Source organism: Anarhichas minor, unplaced genomic scaffold (assembly GCF_050575085.1).
Source record: "Anarhichas minor isolate MPS153535 unplaced genomic scaffold, ASM5057508v1 ptg000025l, whole genome shotgun sequence".
Classification (NCBI taxonomy): domain Eukaryota; kingdom Metazoa; phylum Chordata; class Actinopteri; order Perciformes; family Anarhichadidae; genus Anarhichas; species Anarhichas minor.
Window position 1 is genome coordinate 9,437,697 of NW_027466471.1, and position 25,150 is coordinate 9,462,846.

Consider the following 25,150-nt stretch of genomic DNA (forward strand, 5'->3'; position numbering starts at 1 on the left):
GCACTGACTTAAACATTCATAGATTAACTCACAGTTCGACCCTGTAATACAGCTCAATATATCATGTATAAATAACCTTCAATGACAAGTTGTGATGTGAGAAGTTGCGAGTATTCTGCTGGGATCCCATGATCGTTGGCTAACTTAATCCACATGTTTACTTGTTTTGGTTGTTCACGACGATGATTTGTTCCTGTTGCTATACTGCTGCAGAGATTATGTCTCGTTTCTGTTTTGGAAGTCTTTTTGCATTTGTAGTCCTTTAATCACCTGTGATGAGATCCAGCTCTGAGGAATTTGATCAGGTGCAGCAGGAGAAGTTCGGTTTCTTCCTTGGAGCGTCTAAGTTGGGCAGCGACTCACTTTTCTCATCAAATGCAGCCTGTTTGGTTACCTGCCTATGGGATGGAAAGAAAAGAGGAACAGGTGGAACAAGACATTTACGGAGGACAATCTCACACTAAAACATTACAGTATTTTACATTTACAGTAACTGAGAACTTTCTGTTGTTTTGAGTGTTATGTCATGTCAGTCCAAATAGAGAACTTGCTAATTCCATTCTAACGTGTGTATTTTGAGACCGATATAAAGGTTCCTTTTCAAGGTTTGGACCTCTAGTAGCTCTATGAGGCTGTATAACTATGAGTGGGTCCCTGTTTCGTATATCAAGGTGGTAGCAATATGCCAAGATAATATGCTGCAATGCTCCAACCAATGCAGGGAAGAAGAATACTACTAGGAGGTTAACATGGATGGCAACAATGCAGAATTTAGATTAAAAAATTCGTTTTTGGAAATGTTTTATTAGAAAACATATTTGTTTGACCTCAAGGATACACAAAATGTGGTTTGGTGGGTAACACTGAATGTAAACATAACTTTTTGTTTATTTACAAGAAAACTCCACCGTGCACCTTTAACTCCCATGTTTGTTTTCCTTTGCAGCAATAATTCTGGTCTTATTTTTACACACTAGAGGGCAGCAAATGTCACAAGTAGGAGCTTGGCATAAAGAGCATTTGCTGTTCATAACTGCATTTAAGGTGGTCCTGATTCCTTTTTTGGAATTTACCGGTAAAACAAAAGATTAGATGATGGTCAGAGATGGTGTACCTTCGTTTTTTTGGGGACTGGTGATTAATCTTTCTCTTGGCAGACATTTTAACTTAACATCAGCAATGTTCGATTTTAATGTCCCACTAAGCCAATTAGCCTGCACATACAACACAAGTGCCCTGGCCAGAACTAAATGGAAGACAATACGTATTTATCAATTGCACCTGTTTCTAACAACTAAAATGTCTGAATGAATCAGTTGTATCTCACCTGGCCAGATGCAGCACAGCCTCCAGGATGTTGGAGCCATCTTTGGCACTAGTTTCACAGAACAGAGTGTTGTATGTCTGTTGGGTGAATAAAGGAAATTATTCATTTTTAATCACATATTTATTTTGAGTGCCAGTCATCAACCTACAGCGAGCAAAAAATTGAGAGTTATGACTTTGATTGACATTTGGATTAAACTAGGATAACAGATGAGTTTGTAAGGCAGTGCACCAAATGTATTGTAAAATAAATTGAAGGTGTATGTTTGTCAGTACCATGGCCAGTTTTTCTCCATAGCTGGTAGGAACACAGTTTGCTCGATCTTGTCTAAGATCACACTTATTACCCACAAGCATGATGGGAATATCCTCCTGGGACACATCCTGCTATGCAAACAAAAAGAAAAAAGATGGTAAAAACAGGAATAACTGAAAAGGAAAACAAAATATTGCAGAGTACCTAAATATTGTAAACTGCTGTATTGTTGTACATGTTTTGCAGCATGTTGATAACAGAATTTATGTACTGAAGGAATTTGAAAAAAACAGAAACAATTGGTTTGACGTTAAGCACCACAGAGAGCACATTATATCAGAAAACACATGACATACACGTAAAGCATGCATATATCAAAAGTCACATAAATGTCAGCATGCCCAGAGTATAACAGCAGAGCACGGTTCAAACAATGTACATCCAACACTTACATATCTGTTGCATGTAAAAAGAGAGACAAAAAAGCAAGATCACTTAGTTTGATATTCAAATGAGCATGTGACACACTTTTACTTTTTTTACCATATGATAGCACGAACGCTGCCAATACAAATTGTAATTACAGAACAGTGGCTGGATTTCACCGTCACTATATTCTGCTGAGGTCTGGAACTTCTTTGCTAAATACAAACAATGTCAGTCAGCAACTTTTGAGAAGAGTGCTGAATTACCTCGATCGTGTCCACCCACTCTCGAACATTAAGAAAGGTCTTCTCACAGGTGACGTCGTACAGCAGCAACACACCATCCGCACGGCGGAAATACGACTTTGCAATGCTGCGAAACCTGAGAGGAAGGGGAGAACATGATCGAAGATACAGACAAAATATATGACCCTTATTATACTTATTGGTTGTGATAGGATAAATACAGTATGTCCTTATGCACTGTTGTGTGTGTAGTTTAGTTTAACGTTCACACCAACACACACCTCTCTTGTCCTGCAGTGTCCCATAGTTGTAGTAAAACAGTCTCTCCATCCACAACTAGAGTCTTCATCTGGAAATCCACTCCTGAACACACAAAGGAGACACAAGCAACATGACACCCTACTAAGCTGGTAAAAAAAGAGAGAAAAGACACATCTTACTCAGTAGTCTCAGCCTTGCTCAGGGACGGTGCCTGATCAGATTAACTATATATTTAATGAAGCTATGACTTCATGCCTCATATGCAGAAATGTATTATTAGTCAGTCTTGGTGAACAGTTGTTGCCTTCATTTGACAGGTAAAGGAAGAGAGAACAAGACAATAAAGCTTGTTGAACCAACATAAGATCGGCAAACAGTTGGCTTTGGTTCTTTCAACTAACCCAGTGTAGCGCTGGAGTTTAATTTGAATTCGTTCTTGCAGAGGCGAAGCAGGAAACTGGACTTTCCCACAGCAGCATCTCCAGCCAACACAATCCTGTAGGCCTTATCTGATGTCATGTAGCCCAGGTCCTTGCTGTCCTTGTCCTCCTTCTGGAGAGGGGACAGAGAGGCAGAGTGAGGCATGCAACACTGTGGTAACTTGACTGCATTTGTATTCTGCACATTTTCTTCACGTTAAATATATTTTGTCCTCTATTTTGCAATTGTTGCTTTTCTTATTTGTATCTCTGTCCATCATCAGCTCTCTTCAGGGACAGAGAAGATACATTTATGGCTCATACATACACACAACAAACTCTTAAGCCCCACTAGCAACAACTAGAGATTGCAATGTACACAATGTTAAAGTGTTTTGTTAAGAAAAGGACACACTGATGAGTTTGATGAACTTGTTGCCATATAAGTGGTGGAGCTAAAACTGTAAAGTTTGTCCTGAAACAAAACACATTTTCAACAATCCTATGAGCTTTCTTCCTCCTTCTGTCTGCCTCAGGTTGTGGTGGCAGAACACATCCCTCCTTCCTATCTTCTACAGGATAACCTCCCTCTCTTTCTTATCTCCTGTCTCTCTTACCTGAACACTGATGGCACTCAGGGCTTTTCGTGTAGTTGGGGCTGGGGTTTTGGTCACACTAATGGATTCAGATGGCTTCCAGTCCAAAACTGAGCTGCTGTCTGACCAAAATGATGACTCACTGTCCTGAGTCTCTGCTGGCTGTGATGTAGGCACACAATAGCAGTCATTAATACAACAATGTACTCACACGCATAATTCACATGTTATTACTAACTTCTTTACAACATTACAACCTGTACAGCTGTAAACATGAGAAAGTTGCTGAAAGTCATGTTTTCAATTTGTTAAATACTTTAGTTTATGACCAAATACCTGCAAATTAGCCTCAGCTGTAATTTGTGTTAGTGCTACTTAGTAGAACTACAAAGATGAATCGATGAATTGTCAACTATTAAATTCATCTGCAACTACTTTGATAATCAATGAGTAGTTGTTTTTTTAAGTGAAATTTCTTTCAACTTTTAAAATGTGAATATTTTCTGGTTTATGTACTCCTCTGTGACAGTAAACAAAAACATCTTTGAGTTGTAGACAAAACAAGACGTTTCAAGATGTCCTCTTGGGCTTTGGGAAACACTGAACATCATTCCTGACATTTAATAGACCAAACAATTTATCGACAAATAGAGAAAATAATCGACAGATTAATTGACAGTGAAAATAAGCATTAGTTGCAGCCCTACTACTTAGCAAACGTTAGCATGCTCAAACAGTAAGACGGTGTTGTGGTAAACATTACACCTGCATCAGCATGTCAGTGTTGGCATGTCATTGTAAGCATGTTGCTATGATGATGATGATTGTAGACTCTTAGACTTGTTCAAACAAATATTGCATTGCTGCAGTATCGATGGGCATGTACACTTGTGTCACTTATTGTCTCACCTCAGTATCAGAGTTCTCTCCCGTCACGCTATCCTTGTTGTCATTCTCCCCTTTCTTCTTCTCCCTCTCTTCCTCTTCCTCTTCTTCTTGACCTTTGGCCTCCTGCTCTGAATCGTAGCCTCCGTGGGAACCTCTGAGTGTCGACAGGCCGCTGTCCATGTAGACCTCAGGTAGGCTGTCCTCCTCGCACTCACTGCTGTTTCTGCGCTTCAGGCCTGGGTCACACATGGCCAAGGCCAGACTGTCACAGCTGGGTCGGCGGCTGTACATAGGCTGGGAGAACCTGAGGAGGAGGTCAGGAAAGAATTTGTGACACAAAACACAAGGTTTAGCAAAATTACAAAGAGACCTATCCCTAGTGGTATCCAGCCACTCAGATAGTTTCGTTTTCATTTTCCTCTGCCTAAGTTTTGCGATATCTGTCTGAGAGTTCTGCCGTGGTCCCAGCATAATGGTGGTTAACAGTTTGGACACATTGGTCCACAGCCATACAACATTTTTACTATTTCTTCAGTATAAAGTGGTCAACCACGTATTACCTCCATGGATTTGTTGTGGGAGCAGAAATCTGAGAGACGATTGTGTTCAAATTTGGCCAAAAACACAACTACCCGCTATCATGGTGACCTTTTGCCAAAGATGAATACCACATAACCACAACGTCCCAAGTTCAAACCCAGCCAGGGATCTTTGCTGTACACCTCTGACCCCTCACTGTATGCGGATGAATAAAGACTAAAATAAAGACTAAATGGTATTCAGGAGATAACCCTGCTAACTCAGTGGCTAACCATGCTACAGGGCTGGGCCAGCAAGCCCTGGGATACAAGTCGGGGTTTGCCCACTTTGAAATGTGCCCCAACTGTGCCAGCGTGAAAGCTGTGTAAGCCCAGGTCTAAGCCTAAGGGCAGTGTGGGTAGCCTATACAATGTTTGTAAATTGCATCATGTAACACCTTTACTGCTAATGCTAAAATACTTAATTGCAGTTGCAGTTCCACCTCTTATTAAGATGTCATTATTCATATGCAATTCATATCATCCTCCCTTACCACATTGAGACAAAACTTAACCCCTCAACACCACAGAATCATGTGGTTCAGCTTCTTTAACAACACCTTAAAAAATATTTCTCAGCACATTCAACATTTACTTTATTACTATGTAAAAAGCTGCTAATTATTTATTTATCTTAAATCCTAACATTGAACTTCTGTCCTCCATGAAACTGAAAATGATGAACTGTAAGTGCTCAAAAATCCAGTTTCTCAAAGGATTCATTTAAATGCTTTAGGACTAATAATATAATAACATATATAGTGTACTGTATACACACTAAGAGTAAGAGTAGCACTCACCCGAGGTGCAGAAGGAGTGCTGATATTAAAACACATATAAAGTTAGACTAGACTTCTAAACAATTCTTAACCATCTGCATTGTTTGCAGGTCTTACCGATCCATTAGTGCATAAGGTGATGTGTAGCAGATGCTTTTATTTCTGCTTCTGTCCCTGATGTCTCCTGGCGATCCACCGTTACTAGACTGTAACACAACAACAATTAAACATTAGGTTGCCATCATTTCATGGCTGCCTGAAATTGACAAATAGTGTTAATACTGTGATCGTTTTGCTGAACAATGTAACACACAAACTCTGTTACTGTTCTCTCTTTCTTACTGCGAAAAATTTAAAATGCATCACCAGACATACAATCAGCAGAGAGAGCTGGAGTAAAACCTGATTAATCCATTTTGATGATGAGCTCTATTAGACTGCAATTCAACTTGTATGTCTTTCAGATCGTAAAAAAGATTGAAGCTCAACTCAAAGCAACAAAAGCCACAAATAAATCCTGTCAAATGACCCAAAAGTAAACTGACTATTTATATAAAGAAGCGTCAGAATCCCAAGTTTATATGGAGTCTACCGATGAAATAACTTCAGTCACTTTCAAACTGAACTAGTTTTGAGTTTTGGTTATTCTTGTATTAACTGTGCAGCTTTACCCTGTTGGTCCTCTCCAAGGCAGTCCTCAGACCATCGTTGCTGTCGTGCAGCTTCCTGTTGGCTGTCCTATCCACACAGAAGGAGAGATCATCAGTATTTTTCTTCCTTGAATCCAAGTTATTTCTGAGTACAGCAAGATCTCGTCCCGTCTCTAGTAGAAGACCTCTCATACATACAAACATTAGTTGTCTGACTTACTGCAGAATCTCGATCTGGCTCTCCAGGATGTCTCGCTCATCAGAGAAGTGTGTCATGAGCTCCTCGTCGCTGCAGCAAAACACCAACAATTGTTAATTGTTATGAATACAAGCCACAAGAGCAATCACAGTTATTACAACCTGACTTAGTGCCAGTGGAAATCTCTTTTTAGTGACACAAGGGACATCCTAAACACAACATGGCCACTACACAATTTTCACATCAGATCTACTGATTAAGTCAAAGACATTACACCTAATTTATGATTGATATGAGACACCTCAAAGGAGGAGGAGGCGGAGTATCGTCCTGGTGGTGGCCCTGTTGCTTCTGTTGCTAAGTAACGCTTATGAAGAAGTCATTGTGTGTGTGTGTGTGTGCAGTCACTCCAGGATATCCTGTTTCAGCTGTGACAAAATGAATACACCCCCCCAGGAACGAATGCACCTTCAGAGGAATGGTGGTCATTCTCTGTTGCTAAACAGTGGGGCTTTCTACGTGTGAGGGAGAACAATATTTGTTACTCTCGGGTTTACAAAAACCTTCAAGAGACGTGAGAAAAAGGAGAGAAAACCTGTTCTGCAGCCCAGTAATCGTAGGTTTAGACTTTCAGAGTTTACACTGGAAGCAAAGAGTGTGTATGCATGTAGACAGAGGTAGTCTTATTAAACTTCTCACGGTGAGAAATAAAAAATGCATCCTAATGTATGATCAGCAGAGACAGAGATGCCAAGGCCTGTTCAGCTGTGCTTCACCTTCAACGTCTCGCAAAAGACTGCAAAAAGGACTGAAACTCAACTCAACATGAGTCAAGATAAATCCAGTCGAATGACGCAAACTGAAAGTTAAAGAAATGAAACATATACACCTGAACACACAGCATACATAAGGGAACAGCAGATCAAACCCTAATAAGATCACCGTTCAGAGTTGATGCTTTGATCGGTCAGCTCCGTCTTCAGCGAGTCCATCTCACTGCGCAGACAGGCAACTTTAGTCTGAGACTTCATCAGCTCCTGTTTTAACTTCTGGTTCTCCTGCAGAAAGAAAGAGTCTGAGTGGGTTGTAAAGTAGGAACTGAGAGAAAAAGTAAGAACCCTGCCAGATACAAACTTCCCTGACATTTATCAATGAGTGGAGAAACATTCAGTCTCACCAGTAGTAGCTCATTGATCTTCTTCCTCAACGCTGGACTCTCGTCTTTCACGGTGATGTTCTTGTACTTCTCTTCTATCTGATGAACGAGTTCACATATTTAAGATTAAGGTTATTTGACGTGAGTCCGGCTGACATTTGTGTTTTCATGAGTGAAAGAGTAAATCAGTCTTGGTTCAGCTTCTTGTGAATGCAGTCAGTGTGACTCTATTTCCCACTAAACAGAAGTGTGTCTTTCTCAAACATGCACATTACACTTAACTTTTAAGATGCGTTTATTTGTTTGCATCCAAATCTGTGAAATGCGAGCTTCTCTGCAGCAGTGCAGTCCATATGAAGCCTGAGCCCTCATGACCGGATAGTACAACACTGCAGCACTGTATTTTTTGACACGCTTGTTCATTAAGACTTTCCTCTGACGTTAGTAATGTGTAGCTTAAAGTTTTGCAGACATATCTCTTATCTGACATTTTATTCTGATAGTTAAACTAAGTAAGATAGTAAATCATTTGTTTAAACAGTTGATACCACGCACTCATTGCTTATTATCGTCATGCGATACGTAACAATGAGCAGAATCTCGTATGAGGGCTCTGACCTACAGCGTTGAAGGTGTTTTGTAGTGAAAATGAAGTGCAGTCAAAGAGGTGAAACATTTACCATCTGCATGGTCTGGATCTTACACTGCAGCTCACACACTTCAGTTTCATAACTTCTCCGTAACTCACTCAATGCGGCCTCTGTTTTCCTTTTCTCCTTCAAGGACACAAACGAACGCAAAAAACAAACAAACATAGATCAAATAATTAGCTGCATTAAGATAGCAGTTAATGAAAGTTTGCATCTGTGACACATTAATCTGTGACTATTTTAGGGGCAGGTTTTGAACCAATGACGGAGGCCGCTGGGGAATCGATATCAGCAGCTGTGTATCTACAGATTCTAAAAATAACGACCTCTCTTAAAGGAGTCGGAACATGACTGCATGCACAAAACACAAAACAAACAGCAGCTCCCAAGTCGGTGAAAAGTACACTTACATAAGTTTATGCACAAAGCGATAAAACAGCACTTATGGTCCCGCACAAGCTTTAAAGAAACGTCAGGGCCAAAGATAAGATTAAATGAATACAAGTTAAATAAAGCACACGGTCTGATGCCTGACCCAGCAAGTGATCTGTACTGTTCTGTCGCCAAGTCAGCCGTTTTCACTTTTCATCTGATGTCATGGAAAGCTAAATATTGTTATCGAATCTTTATTATTTCACCCACCACACTGTTTCACCAGATTCCAGCTTTCATAAATCTCTCAATCCAGTAGTTTAGAATCCGTGAAAAAGATTGAAAACAAAGGCTAACAAGACAGAACGACTTTAATTAAAGAATTAAAAAGCTCCTGTTCCAGTAATATATGCCTGCCTCATTATTGACAGTTGTCAGCAGCACACAATGACAGACGTTCATCATTTTCATCCACACATCACCAAACCCATGTCATCACAAATAACCCTAGACACATCACATTAAACGCTGGAGGCTAAAGCATAATCCAGCACCTCCATCTTTCTACTGTTTCATATCTGGGATCCACAGTGTTGTGAAATCCAGCTGATCAGCAGGCGTGTCTGTGTTTGGATGAGTAATCTGATATTCAACCGCCTACGTTTGTTTGATATGAGGGAAGAGCTGAACAAACGCATCCTGCTTATCGCTTTTGTCCACACAAAGTCCAGAGAAACAAACACATGAGGCAGGACTATTAAAACATGCTCAGAGAGTGATGGTTTGGGGTTTTAGGGGGTTTTATGTCTGAGTTTTGTCCCACCTGCTCTCGTGTTTTTTTCTCAGCAACATGAATGCGCTGGTCCATATCATCTTCCATTTCACTGAGCTGCATAGATGCCTGGTCCTGCGCTCTGCAAAACAATAACAGGATAACTTCACCATCCATCCATTAAATATAATTAAACAATCCCTAATTAATACGTCATCTACTGGTAGCTCATCAGATTACTGAAAGCTGCAGCCCCAACAAGAAGCCCCGATATTTGATTTTATAAAGATCAGATCACTGATGATGATATCGTGGATTTTTATGAAACTATCTTAAACCAAATGTTTTTTTTTTATCATTAAATGTTTGCTCGGGCTACTCAACAAAGTGGGGGTGTTGTCTTAATCTATACATAGACTCAAAATCAGAACGGTTTATTGCCATGTCGGTCACACATACAAGGAATTTGACCCTGAAAATTGTGCATAACAATAAACAATGAACACAGTGCAATAATCAAGACATCATTCTAAAATATGGTAAACAAACAAACAGATAACAGTACGTGAAAACAAGTATATTATAAAAGTGGCATGTGTATTTTAATCAATTTAACCTGGTTGCCACGTCATTTCCTGCTGCTATAAATTATGATAATAATGAGATGCTGGTCACTATTCCTGCTCGACATCAAGAATCTTGGTGTTGCATTTGATCCTATAGTTAATCAACGCATTAAAAAAATCACCAAGACCGTGGAGTTGATTTAATGGAGAAATACGTTTTCTGCAAGACACTGGCGATGCACAAAGATCAACAGGCAGATGAGCCTGCAGCATGCAGTTATACAGTGTTAGCATTGTTATTCCATAACAGTAGACATAAGGAAGTTATCATTTTTAGACATTCTCATTTTTTTGCAGTCCCATTGTCAACAAGAGGTAATTCTCTTATAGATCCATACCTCATCAAATGTGATTACAGTTACTTAAATAGCAGCTTGTCCTTTACCAAACAGTTTTAAACTGATAAAGAGAAGGAAATCAGAAATGAGACTCCACAATTCAGTTTCACAATGTCATATAAAAATCTTCATTTCACTCAATTTGAAGCATGCAAGTGAGTGTTTGTATATATGTGTGTGTGTGTGTGTGTGTGTGTGTGTGTGTGTGTGTGTGTGTGTTCCCCACCGTTTGATGGCGAGGGCCAGGCTCTCCATCTCTGAGTTCTGCTGTTTGATCTCTTTAGTGAAGTTTATGATGACCTTCTCAAACTGATTTATCAGTCTGGGCTCAGTCAGACTGATGTTCTGGTACAACATAGCTGCTTGTTCATTCCTGGAAGACATTTAGGATTGAACATCAGACACAGTAATGTTTCCCCCAACAATATTTTAGGATTTTAAAGAGTTTAACAATCCTGGTTGTTAAACCTGAACATCAGTGAATGGCGATTAAAAAAAAAAAATGTTGTTTGACAATGCTTTGTCAGATTTAAAATTTTAGCTTAGCTTGGCACAAAGACTGGAAACGGGGAAACAGCTAGCCTTCCTCTGTCCGGAGGTAACAGAATCCCCCTACCAGCACCTCTAAAGCTCACTAATTACTAATTGACCCGTTTATATCTTGTTTGTTTAATAGGTTTGACTATTTATTGGCTGGGACTAGTTGACAGGCAACCATTGGAGACTCTAGGAAGTAACCAGTCCCAGTCAACAAATAGTCCCGTTTTTGAATTGTTGTTTGCCTTGTTACTCATTACCATGTGTTAACTTGTTGATATGTTGTTGTATCAGATTTGCTGTTTCAGTAATTGTTGTGCAGTTGATAGAACAGTGTGATAGACTTTTCTTTGAAACTTTAATTTGTCAACATACTAATAATCTTAGTTACTGGTATTACCTGGAGACGCGTGTTTAGCATGTTACTTGTAAAGCTGTAAGTGAGATTATTGCAATACTTGAGCAATTATATTTATTTCCTGTTATTTCCAGACCCATCTGAAATGTAACCCAGTGTGATATCAGGAATAAAATCATTTCCCTCACTCTTTGACTAGAGCCATTTCTAAATGTCGCCGACCCAGACCCAGAGTTCCCCGAGGTCTCCCTCCTCAACAAGCTATTTCCCAAAATGATAAAGTGAAACCTTTTAAAAATGACAACCTTAAAGCAAATGGGTGTTCCTTGGTATCGTGCATATTTAGTTTGGTCGATTGAGTTTCTTGAAAGCCCAAGAAGATCTAACTTTTATGTTGAGTCTACAACCATGTCCTCATCGTCCAATACATAAAAGATGCAGAGCTAAAAATAGACCAAACTAATAACTTCATAGCTATTTCTGATAAACACTTCAATTAATTATTCACCAGAGTTCCCCAGACAATACCATACAGACACCATAAGGATGTGTCCAGGTAAAGCCTAATCACACACTTAACTCTATGCTTATAATCCGAACTGAAATAATTGTATCGATACAGCGATGAAGCGTCCTGCGTCACAGCACAGTAGTAAATGTGCATTACATAAGTCTACAGTGTGTTTGCCTTCTGACAGGGCGGACTGGTTGTTATGCTAAAGCATATAGACACTGCTGCCTGTCTGTAAATTACTCAGACACACAGTGCGCTGCAACATCATAGTGTTAAACACAAAGTGATCGTAACAGAAACACACACAAACAAGCACGGAAAGTTGAACATAGAAACTGTTGTTAGGTTGTAGTTGATTTGATCATTTGTTGAGGATTGTTGTTTAAGTCGTATAAACAGCTCTACATCCGAGAAAATCGTGACCATAATGTTATGCACACAGAAAGTGCAAGTGTTTTGTTTGGGTTATTCGTTACAGGATTAGAATCACAGACATTCAAAGAAATTGGACAGAAATAAGTCAAGTGACTCAAATATTGCAATTAAACTCACTGTGCAAAATCCTGACTTGTTTTTCTATGTTTCCTATTTGCATTTACTTCAAGAATCTCTCCTGAATTCAACAAAAACGTAACTACTTGTTCCTCTTTGGGTTTGGGAGGTGCCTATTATCATAAAGCCAGAATACAGAAATACATAAAATGGATTTTAGCGATTCTTTAACACACTCAAAAGCCTGAATCCTAATTCAGACTCTGAAACGGCTGCGTGATTTGGTGCTTATGACCTAACAACATTATGTCCATGCTTACAAAACATGCTGTAATCGGATTGGTAAGGGGATTTCTCAAAAGGAATATTTCTGGAGCATTTAAAATAGAGGACATCTTGTCCACAGGAGCCGTTTTATTGTGCACAGCTGAATAAAAGTCCCTGCCTCAATCAGCTGAGAGATTCTTACATCAGGATTTTTTCCTCTTTCCAATCTCATAGTCACGCAAAATGTTCTTTTCATTTCCAAAATGAAAAACAGAGACATTTGTCTGAAGTGAGCTGTTTTCCAACGGGGCATTGCTCAGCTGACTGCTGTAACAGTGATTGCAACAGCTTGAAGATAAAAGAGTGTATTTAGCAGACAACACCACTGTGACAATCAATGTCCCAATGCCACAGCAGCACAGCAGCACGAGGGCGAGTCAATGCAAGGCCTGAAGGACTGACTGAATTAGACTTTAATTGCATCATGAATTAGATGTTAGATTAGATTCATTAGAAATTACTTTAATATTCATCAGTCAGTCACATAGACACCAAACCTTATATCTGAGTCACAACTGATTCTGAACATGTTCATCCTTTTCCATTCATACAAAGATTCAGGAGTCCTGATTGGAGAAAAGGTCTCAACAGAGAAAACGTGTAAAGGGTTAAAGCGTACCAGCGGTTCTTTATTGTACTAAGCAGTACTTCATTGCAAATAGAATCATATTGTGATTAAAGCATTAGTTTGTGTTTAAATGAATGACCCTGAGCAAACTACAGTTAAAAAACTACATTATTGTTATTATTATTATTATTATTGTTATGTTTTTGTTTGGCATGATAACATCTTTAATAGTAGAATACAGCTCATCAATGTTGGTTGTTTAATAACTTAATAACTTAATATAATAATTATGTCCTTACATTGACTTCAGCTATATCACTCAGCTCTAATACTTAGACTTTGTGGTACCATCCAAAATATATTGTAAACAGTAAAACAAATTCCTATATTAGTTTTAGTGGAAAAAGTCTCACAAGGATTGCTGTTCAGAAATGAAGTTCATCATGAGAGACTTCTTTACTGACTTCTGAGAGGAAAACTGTGTTGTAATATGTTACAACAACAAAATGTCACTTAGCTGGGCCAATTGTGATGATAATATAATTCAGTGAGCATTAGTTATTGTGAGCAAGAGCACAGTTTCACAATTATATAGGTTTTTATCGCATCCTCCTGAAGGACTCGGACTATTAAATTAACAGATGTATAACCATTTACCAATAAAGATATTGTTTATAACATGCATTTCATTATTCTCATTATAGATACTACTATTGTAAATTAATTGTTTGATCTACAAAATGTCATAAAATGGTGGAAAATGTCCATCATAGTTTCCAATCCTCTCAGCTATTGGGTAGAATAATGTTTGGCATATTTGCCTGAAAAAGATCTCAAACATTTATTATCAAAATAGTTGCCAATTATTTTTTTTTCTAATGACTAATCATTTAACACGTTTCAACTATTGATCACCTGCAGGTTTCACTCTCCACACATCCACTTGTTTGTTGGAAGCTGAGTAACAGATCTCATCCTAATTGGAACAGATATGAGAACTTATTTATTTACCTTTCGGCTATAATGAGATGCCTCCAGTAAAACAGACTCTTAAGATCAACATATACAACACAGTCACTGTTTTCTGAGCCAGAACATGTTATTCAAATAGCATGGCTGCAGGTGTTAGACAAGTGGTTTGACCAGTTTTAATATTTGGATTTCTCTTTAATATTTAATTTGTGAATTTCCCTGTAGCGATCATGATGTCTCACCGTCACCTTTACTTAATAACCTACAGTGCGCTCACTGTTGAGCACATTCATATCATCTAAATAATTTCCATATTTTAAAGACATCCACCGACTCCCTGACCGGCCAGCGGACAGGTGTGCGCTCTCACCGGGGGATGAACTTGGCCTGCTCTCCCAGTCTCATCTCGAAGTTCTCCCAGGCGGCGGACACCTCTCCTCCGTCCGACTCCATGTCCTCTCCGTAGCGTTCGTGGAAGCCGCTGATGAACTCTAGCAGGGTGACGGTCCCGTCGTTGTCGACGTCTAGTCGGTCAAATATCCGGTCCGCCTCGGCCGCGGACACCTGCAGCTCCGCACAGATGGTGAGAAACTCGTTTCTCTCGATCCGCCCCGAGTTGTCCGCGTCGTAGGCGTTGAAGAGGGTGCGCAGCCGGTGCTGCTCCTCTGCGCTCATACCCTCGATGGAGGGAAGTGGCTCGCTGGAAAAAAAAGAAGGCGTTTCAGTGAAATAATGAGACCTGGACGAGCAAACCCAGAAACCTTACAGAACCGCCGACGTTTTATTCCAATAACTCCAAACTTCGAGACTTCTTCGCGCTTATCCAAACATCGCGACAGCTGTTACGCATTGACAAATTGTCTGATTGAGGTTAATCCATTTTAAACCATTCATACCGCTCACACATGGATGCGTCGGCTGCTATATTGTCTTCACCAAATAATTCCCCGGTTTGTTTCAGTAGTCAGCTGGAGGGACAGAAAAGCCGCTGTGTCTGACTCAGGTAACGCGCCAGCCATCAGTCCCTTTGTGCAGTGTGTGTGAATGTGTGTGTACGTGTGTGTGTGTGTGTGTTCACTCCTCTCTTACCTCAACAATAGAGGAGGTCTGGGCTTCAGGCCAAATGAGAGAGCTTTCATTGTGGAGAAAGGCTGTAATGTAAGTCTGTATATAGTCTGTAATAGTCTGTAATGTTGTTGAATAAACTTTAGAAATGATCGAATCAGAGATTATTCAATTTGTAGGATATGATATCCAAAACACACAAGATAAATACATAACAAAATACACCTGAGATGGATAAACATTGACACACAATATGCTGTAGGCTACTCCATGTCATTTTATTTGTAAAACTTATTCTAATCAATATCATTACTTTAGTTTTTGTTTTAATGAATGATTTACTTAAAAAAATAATAATTAGATTACATAACATGGAGCTCAAAAGTCAGACAAATAAAAACAAAGACAAACTTACAACATGGATGCATGTATACATTTCAACAGGTGTTCTATCACTTGACTGTCTGTTATTACTTAATGTGTATATCACGTTAATGAATAATATTAAGAAAAACTTCAGGGCCGGATTAACCCTGGAGGTCAAAAGTGAGCTGTGGGCCCCCGTTCAGCCACCCTCAAGAGCAGCTAAAAAATGTCACCATAAGCTCTTTCCCTCTCAGTGAATGAGGTGGAGGGCATCTGTTTATCTGTGCTTTAGAACGTAGCTGCCGTGAAACAATTGGAAAATGATGTTTCATTCTTGTGATTCACGGCTTTGTTCTCACTAACAACGGTACCTCTCTTCATCCTCTGTTGCTCGCTTTACCAGTGCTGCGCTCCTCTCCTTCCCTCTCGCTCGCTCGTTGACCCTCAGAGGAGAGGAGGGGCGAATTTTGAATGCATGTCTTTACAAAACAGCAACCCACAGTGTGACTATATGTTAATTCTTTAAATTCCATGAAAAGAAAGGCCTGTACATTTTTGCACACTACATTTTCGACACGTTTTTTAAAACATATATTTGACTGTGAAATCTCACCTGGATATGACATGTTCCTTGTTGTTTGAAAACTCATTTCCTGATGCATTCTCTTCCTCTGGTTCGCTGTCATCTTCTTCTACCTGCTTCCGATCTTTGAAGCCACTGATGAACTCCTCTAAAGTCACCGTGCCGTCGTGGTCGACGTCCAGGCGGTTGAATATGCCGTCTGCTTCTCGGGACGGGACATGGAGCTCCAGACAAATAGTAGAGAACTCATGTTTTTCAATCCGCCCTGAATGATCCACATCGTAGGCGTGAAAGAGTGAACTCAGGAGGTTTTGTTGTTCCTTGCCCATGTCCCCTGTTGATGCCATAGTTTTGCTTTAAATATCTTTGTTATTGTGGCTTTAGAAAAATAGGAAAAGTGCTAACTATACGGCAAAGTCAAATAATCAAATTTTAAATTGCTCTTCCTTTTGGTGAGATGGTTGGAAGCCCAGCTGTTAGGAGGGAGCAAGTACAACTATTTGCTCCATGTTTGGGAAAACCATATCATTGAAAGACTGAAGGATTGGTCTGAATCCTCACTTTTATATCCTCCCTCCTCCTCAATCTTTTTTCTTTTTTGACACATGGATACTCCTGATAAAACCACATTTTTCGAACCTTCAACATTGCATCACAAATGTTGTTAAAGCCGTGGACTGGCATCAAAGTGAAAGAATGCCTCAAGGCAAGACAACAAGAGGAAAATAAGAGTGTCCAGGATATTTTTTGTTTTCATTCCAAACAGATTAAAAAGTGAATATCATCGTACAAAAATATGACATTTGTTACTTTTGCTTCATTTGTATATCATGTTTGCCAATGACTGCGTATTGTGCAAATGTTTCTAATTTTAAATGTTTGTGAAAGAGTCCACTATTCCTCTCAAAGGGACACAGCAGTAAAAGATCTGTTGAAGAAGTTTGTCTAATGAGCCATGGTAAAGATAACAAGTTAATGACTCTGATCAAAACTAGAGGTAACCCTTTCAAAGATTCTAACATGGCTGGATTATATTGAGATGAAACACTCCATGCCCTGCAGGAAATTAAACCTTAGGGTTGGTGGGGAGAAATGTGTCTTCAAACACACAGTTTAACACTTACAGATAACTTCAAATGCATTTTATCCATCTCTGAACATAAGTCATAATCCTCCTTGAGACCCAGCAGGCCTCAATTACATTTTACTGAAATATCCCTGGAATAAATGCAATAAAAGTAAAAATGTTAAGTCTCTTTATTTGGATCCTTTTCAAGATGATCTACTATTACACATATTGCACTTCGATATGTTGGGTCTATCTGTGCAGTTGCGCGCTGATGTTTGCGCGTGAGTCACGGCAAGGGGTCAACTTTAACAGTGGGGTTAACTTCCCTGATCTCTCTCTCAGCGGGGAGACGTGCACAGCCGTAGAGATGCAGCGCCTTCAACCTAAAGAGAGAGAAACGTGGAGACAGCAAATGAGCATCATTTTGTGCTAATATGTCGCAGTGCTTTACAGATAAAACTTATTCTGGCTTATCACTCTCATAATTACTCCACTAGCGGCTGATCTGTTTTCCGAGTAATCACAACACTTCATTTTGATTATCACTGACATATATCTTACACGGTGCTCATTATATAAAAGAGGAAGGGCCTGCTTGCTGCATGTTTGGTAATTATTATATCTTATGAAAAGTCCCAAAGAGATATGTGTTTACCTTTTGCAGCGTCTGCAGAGCTTCAGTATAGTCTCTAAGGTGATGTGGCAGAAATTGAGTTTGACTGTTTGGAGTTGTCTGCTGCAGTAATTTGCCAGCAGAGTAACCCTGTGTCACACACATCATTTCTGCAAGTTACTTTAACATTTTCCTCATCAGTTTTATAGCTGATATCTGAGGATGTGGCGACAAGGTTATTCACAGCTTAAGTGCTCACAAAAAACACAAACACAGATACAAATATGCAGCTCAGTTTGTTGTGTGATGTGTGTTGTACCCTCTGTTTCCTGTGCCAGTGGAACTGAGATTCAGCTGCTGAAGTCTTCTACATCCCAGAGCCAGAGACTGAACTCCTGCGTCTGTTACTGCCTTGCAGCCACTCACATCCAGAGATCTAACACACAGACACACGGACAAACACACACTGTAGCTGCTAACATCCAGCACCAAACTGGGCACACATGAGTCTCTAACCTAAAAGAAAACCTGCAGTACACATTACTTCTGTTGGTACAGATCCTTCTGACATTTCTGTTTCTGCAGGGATAAGGTTAGATGATTAGTTAGGATACATATTAATGTAAATCGATACCTCACATGTATGTTACCTCAGGTTTGTGTGCGTGTACCTGATACAAGGTGTGTATTTACTGATGCTGTGCATTGTCAGGTCAGTGACTCCAGGACAGGAGCTGAAGGTCAAACTCTGAAGTTCGACACAGTTCTGAAGCAAAGTCTCCACTGTGGCATCAGTGACCTGGTAACAGTAAAGACAAATGCAGAGAGTACATCACAACATTTAGAGATATCATTTAATAATCATACAAAGCTGGGATTTTGAGTCACAGATTTTCGAACTCACCACCTGTAGTCCAGTGAGATTTATTGAAATGAGACATTTGAGCAGTGATGTCATCACTGTGAGACAGTGTGCCGTTACTTTTGGCACCTGTCCGATGTTAAGATGCTGGAGGCCGGGACACATCTGAGACACAGAAAGTGAAAAACTGTACATACGTACATGTAGTGGAAAACATGTTGTTGTGTTGTGTATTACATCCATATCACATCCAATCTACATTTCTTAAGGAGGATTATAAAGACAAGGAGTATTATTCACTTTCTAAACGAGGCCGGTTCCAGGCATGGGCGTGGGACACATCGATGCATCTTTTCCAACTTTATTTTTAGCAAAAGTAGCGTGTCATGCTTTAGCCTTAAAACACATTGCAGTGCAAACGCTGTCGCGTAACATTAATCACTAAACTATGTGACCATGTATGGGGTGAGCTATGTTAGATTTATTGCTCATATAAACGGTTTCACCAAATCAATGTCTTTATTTTTCTATTGGTAACTACCTGATGGAAAATAATACTCCATCTGGCTTACTCCAAACAACGTCCTGTGAACGTTCTATGAACATTAGGAAAACAACGGGCCTGATTCTAAAGCATGTTTTTTGATAAATTGTTAACTTTTCAAAATAAAGTACCTCATATACTGCCTGTAGACAGGATGGAGTGAGGAACTGACAGCCAAACACCTCCAATCTGCACAGACTAATAAGAAAACACACAATTGGAAACAAACAGCCGTGTGTGCACATCCTCTTTATATCTGGATGGATTATCCACTAATAAGGCAGGTAAGAATGTAAATGTGATTGTCAAGTCCACTTCAGGAGGTGAACCAAGACATGACAAATACAGCCACTCAACCAAAACCATCTCCTGCTGTACGTTGACAGCAATTAATAAATATGGACATTCTTGTACTGACCTTTCTTTGTGCCTCATGACTAGCTTCATCAGCGGGTCATCAGTGACATGACAGCCGTTCAGGACAACAGATTTTAGTTGCAACCTACAGGGAAGACAAATAAAGGGTTAACACTGTCCTTACACTTGAGTTGTCTGCCCATCCTTCCATTCATTTTATTACTGTACATTCATGTGATAGGGCGTGTTGTACTGTACTACTGTTCACTCAAGTTTACCAGGGAAATGGTGGATTTAAGAGGCTGTAACATTAGAAGTATGTGCCTCAGCAAAACTTTTTAAATGCTCTCAACAAATGCAGCATGAGGGAACATCCTGCCATCCAGGGAAGGTGGATTTTACTGTAGCTTGTGAGTTTTTGAAGACACTGATTTATAAAATGAGAAAACATATCCAATGTATGGCTGATGATTGAAAACAGTGCATGTTTTAAATAATTGGGTGACTTTTTAGAGGGTTTGTTTAGACTAAGAGAATATAGAATCGTCTGAACCCACAAAAGCTGATAACCTAAAACCCTACAAATATGGAGATGCATGGTTTTCACTGGACAACAACAACATGACCTCACCATATCAACCAGCATGTCACCTCAGGATGCTGTATGACAATTGAACAATTTGTAATTTGTTCCATAACACGGCATGGGGTCAGTTGCACACGTTCAATGAGTGTGTGTGTGTTTATAAAAACTGACCCTGGGCAGCAGTCACTCAGGGCTTTCACTCCTGTGTCTGTGGCTCCACTCCAGCCCACATCCACACTGGTCACATGGCGACACAGCTGACCAATCAGACGCAGCATCTGGTCACCATGGAGACCAGGACCAGTACAACTTGTGACCTTGACTTCCTGTAATTAACAAATTACAGGATAGATAGGGTTAGACATTGGACCGTTTGATGACATTGACAGCAGGCAGATGGATTCAGGATGTTGAGTCAATAAATTCACAGTGTCAACAGAAAAAGAAAATGCATCTCATTGGCAAATTAAACTGTTGTAATTTTGTGGAAGATATTTTACATAGACACAGACTTGTGGCTTATTGATGAGGAGGATCTAATCCTACAATATGAGCGACACACTGTAAAGTCATGTGATGGAAAACATCCAAAAGCTTTCACCACACATCCACCCATTACAGTGTTTCTTTAGCTCTGAGCGATCAATAAAGTAGCCCAGAATAAAGAAATCTCTTGACCTGACTCATTAAGCTCTGATTTTGACAGTTTTTACCTTTAGGAAGTTTCCACACAGAGTGAAAAACATCTGCAGCCCGCAGGAGGTGAGAGACAGGCCACTGCAGCTGTACAGACACAGACTGTGAGGACGACGTCTGCCCACACAAAGTAAGCACCGCTCCGTCAGGTCGGAGTTTGCAATCCTCAGATTTCTCCCTTCAGAAAGAGAAAGATTTAATGTTCGCCATATGTACCTGTTTTGGTGATTCAAAACTTTGGCTCTGAACTACATTGTGTGTACAGGTCTGAGAGCATGTGATGGTGCAGGTCTGGGTTATCTTACTGTATGTTTGTACAGGGAGTGGTACAGTACGCCACTTTACTGGAAGTACTTACATCCTGAGAACACACCATGTGCCGTGACACATGTGGAAATACTGCAGGACATTCCAAAGATGTCATTAACTACTGTGTTTAAATTGAACCTCAAGAAGTAAAACAGCAATGGGTCACTTACTTAACACCACTGAATAGCCAAATAAGCGTTAACAGTGCAGCTGGCTGACTCACAGAGGGTGTGATCGGTGGCAAGTGTGTGCAGGCGACTGCAGACCCTCGTCACTCTGCACAGATCACTGTGAGGCAGCAGAGACAGGATGGACAGCCACACCTCATCCGGAAGACACAACCAGCGGTCACACACAGGGACACCTGCTGGCTGAACACATCATTTGATAGAAAGTCAAAGCATTCTATTAATTAAAAAATCTTCTAAAATACTGTAGAGCCATGGACTTTTTAAGCATTTGACAAATGGGATCATATTGTAGAATAGAATCACAATATCATAAACAAAGTACAGGAATTAAGATTTCTTACGTTGTAATTGTCAGTTTGTTTACATCGACATGCACCTGTAAAGGCAAACAAAAAGTTATTGGCTATACAAGTTACAATTTTTAGGACTTCAGTTTAAAAGGAAAGAAATCAAACATCATTGGATGTTACTTAAGAAAGATATAATCACATAATGAGTTAAGTTTGAAGCCCCTCCTCCTCCTTGCTGCTATTGCATAAAGCGTGAAATTAATTTAAAACAGAAATTCCTCAAAACGAACAAAAGTAAATCTGTGGTATGCGGCACCACAAGTATAAAACCTTTGAAACTTCAAATTCATATGACTTGTTGGTAATTTTGTTTTTTTAAATCTTTTTTTTGTAGCATCTCATAATGTGTTTAAAGTGATATTCTGAGTGTGTCATTTTAGTGTTGAACTCACCCGAAGCTGATGATGTTGGTCCGGGGTCATCATGAAGAGGCCGTGTGTGTGTTTCTGTAGGTGACAGACATTTGTGTGTACTTCTATAGGCTGACGTAGGTTTCACTTTGTCTTCTGGTGTGTGCTTGTTTACTCCTGATGACTGAGGTCTGCAGGACACACAGGGGAGGTTCAGCTTGACCCAATAGCAAAGTACAACACACACTGAAAACATTTCATCGGGCACTAATTGTAGAGCTAATGTGAAAGAGCATAAATGTTGATATTTTGAGTTCATAATAATTTTGTCTCCATATTTGTGGTATCTTTGCTTATGAATGAATGAATGCACATATTTGGCAATATTCTGTTACCTTTGGAATATTTCTTTATTGGTTGGAGAAGACAGGGAGACACTTGGCTTTTCACAGAGTCTCGATGAGGCTGCTTGACCCCCAACTTTTGTCTTTTGCGCTTTGACACCACTCTGATAACCCTCTACGCCTGGATTACAGCCGATTCTCTCTGGAGACAAACCTGAATAGAGACAAAGACAAATCACACAAGGACACGCAGAGAGACAAACACATACAGTACATGCATGAACACCCACACTCACACACATAAACAAATCATCATCATCATCCTTAAAATGAAGACATGTCTCTCGTCATAGACTGTACAATTAAATGATTTTGGAATTGTTCAACCAAAAAACAACAACAACAACAAATGTGTCTTGAAAAAGCATGTTTTGTTTTCTTTCCTGTCCTGTAATTCAAGTTTGTTTTGTGAGGGGACCTGACCCCCAGACCGGGAATCATAACTCTAGACAGTAATAAGTGGCCCTGGTACAACATCTAACTTTAAAGTAATGAATGTCTGCCTTCATATATGATATTTAATACCTGGGATAGTAGTGAGTGCAGCACTCTCCTCCACAGCAGCAACATTATCAACAGGCCCCAGATGTTCAACAGTTGTGTTAATGACACAAACAGATCTTCTCTCAGCACACGTGGCTGCAGGTCTTTCCTCCACCGTCAAATTGTCACAATGTTTGGTTTGTCCATGTTCAGTAAGTGTTGCCCTACTTCTATTGTATTGAGATCTGTCCTGTTTTTTATTAATGACATCTGAACTCCTCTTTTTTGTGATTTCTGTAGCTGTAACCGCATTACTTCCTGCTTTATTTAGATGTTCTTTAATCTCAGGATTCTGTGGTGCCGTTTCTTCAGATGTCTTCCTCTCTTTTGCAGGTGACTCTATGGAGCATCCCGGTACGCTGTGTTGGCTTTGTCTTTCTCTGAGTTGATGCAGTTGATCCACACAAAGCTGGTACTGCTCATATATAGTCAAAGTTGTTGGTATTTTCAAATGACAGCCAAAACCGAGGTGTGAAGTCTTTTCCATCGGTTCCTGTGTCTTCTCAGGCTCAATACTGTTCATGTTATCCTTTGCATGTATTGCAAAAGCTGAGCTAGATTCTTGTTCTTCATTTATCTTGCACCTCCTTTTCCCTATCCTAGCATCCTCTGTTTCCTCCGTCCCCTCAATGTTTACGTCGCTCAGCTGCATCTTCTGTCCTGATATGTCTCTTTCTGACAGAGCTGCAGGAGTTTTATAACTCAGTTTCAAGTTTCTTGCGGTGCCAAACACCTTCTTCTCCACAATGCTCCAAGGTGATGTGGATTTTTTGATTGAGCATGCTGCGCCATCTGATGCAAGCGTTTGATTTGTGTTTCTGTCTGATAAGTCAGTGTGCTGTCCTTGATTAGATATAAACAGACTGCTTGTTCTGTTGTCTCGGCTAGGAGTTTGTTTATTAGCGGCCTCCTGTAGCTCCATACTTTTTATATTCTCAGAAGTTTCTTTGCACTCCTTCTCTCGCTCCGGGATAAAGGAGAAGGGGATGCAGGGATCATCTGGAAAATGTCCAAATACCTCATTACCACCTGCAGTACAGGAGACGGTATGATGGCATTTAGCTGCAGATGGATGCATGTATGCAGGTCTTTCCCTCTGCTCTTCATCAGCCAATATCAAGCTGTCAGCTCTGCAGGATTGGTGGTTAACCTCTGACCCACTACTGAGGAAACTGTGTGCCCAGTCCAACACATGACTCAGCTTCTGCTGCTCACTGGAGAGAGAGTCACCGAGAAGACGAAGGTTCAGCTCCTGGTTTATGATCGGTCTACAATTCCCAGAGTCCTCCAGGAGTTCAGACACAGTGCGTCCTGCTCCTGTGAGAGGACGCGTCTCCATAGTTGGATTTGCTGCACGGACAGTCATTTATGGCTCATGTTTATTAGATTTATCCATTGTCATACACTCATTTTGTGGTGCAGCATTACTTTCTTTCTTCTTACGATGTCACATAGTGTTCATGCATTCTCTTTCCTTCCAGGAAATTGGTGATCAGACTGCACTCACTAATGTTTTACACCGAGGCACTGTCCTGTTAAAACAGACAAACAACCATATTTGATGCACCATACAAAAAGAATCATCATGCAATAGACCTATTGTTGTCTCTATGATTGAGAGACGATTTTTGTATACCAAAGCGATAAAGCAACAGCTACACAACAGCATAAAGTGCAGCTTATCAAAAGTTTCTCTTACCAAAAAGGTTTTCCGCAGTAGAGGTATAGTAGAGCGTACTTGAGATTATTGGATAAAAAAGTTTTAAACAGACCATGACATTTTCTCATCCAAAAGAGACTCTAATGTACTAGAGTTTAGTCTTAATGGCAAAGGATTGAATGCTCCCAGAAATAACAAAAACATCACCATAGAGACGCCAACACAACGTGCAATCTCAATTTCGCACCACATGAGGGAGACATAGCTTTGAGAAAGTCTTCGGAAAAATTGTCTTGG

At 40.0% G+C, this 25,150-nt stretch overlaps 1 protein-coding gene across 1 annotated transcript; it reads right to left on the reverse strand.

Annotated features, from left to right (window-relative positions):
- Positions 1–301: 301 nt before the first annotated feature.
- rasef (RAS and EF-hand domain containing) lies at positions 302–14,980 on the reverse strand. The gene is made up of 17 exons (XM_076099668.1): positions 14,676–14,980; positions 10,764–10,910; positions 9,625–9,715; positions 8,460–8,555; positions 7,801–7,878; positions 7,566–7,681; positions 6,645–6,713; positions 6,446–6,512; positions 5,892–5,980; positions 4,439–4,721; positions 3,551–3,691; positions 2,916–3,060; positions 2,535–2,616; positions 2,275–2,389; positions 1,603–1,713; positions 1,328–1,404; positions 302–398 (listed from the first exon to the last, which is right to left on the reverse strand). Exons 1-17 carry the CDS (start codon positions 14,978–14,980, stop codon positions 302–304), a joined length of 2,109 nt encoding a protein of 702 aa, XP_075955783.1.
- Positions 14,981–25,150: the final 10,170 nt, after the last annotated feature.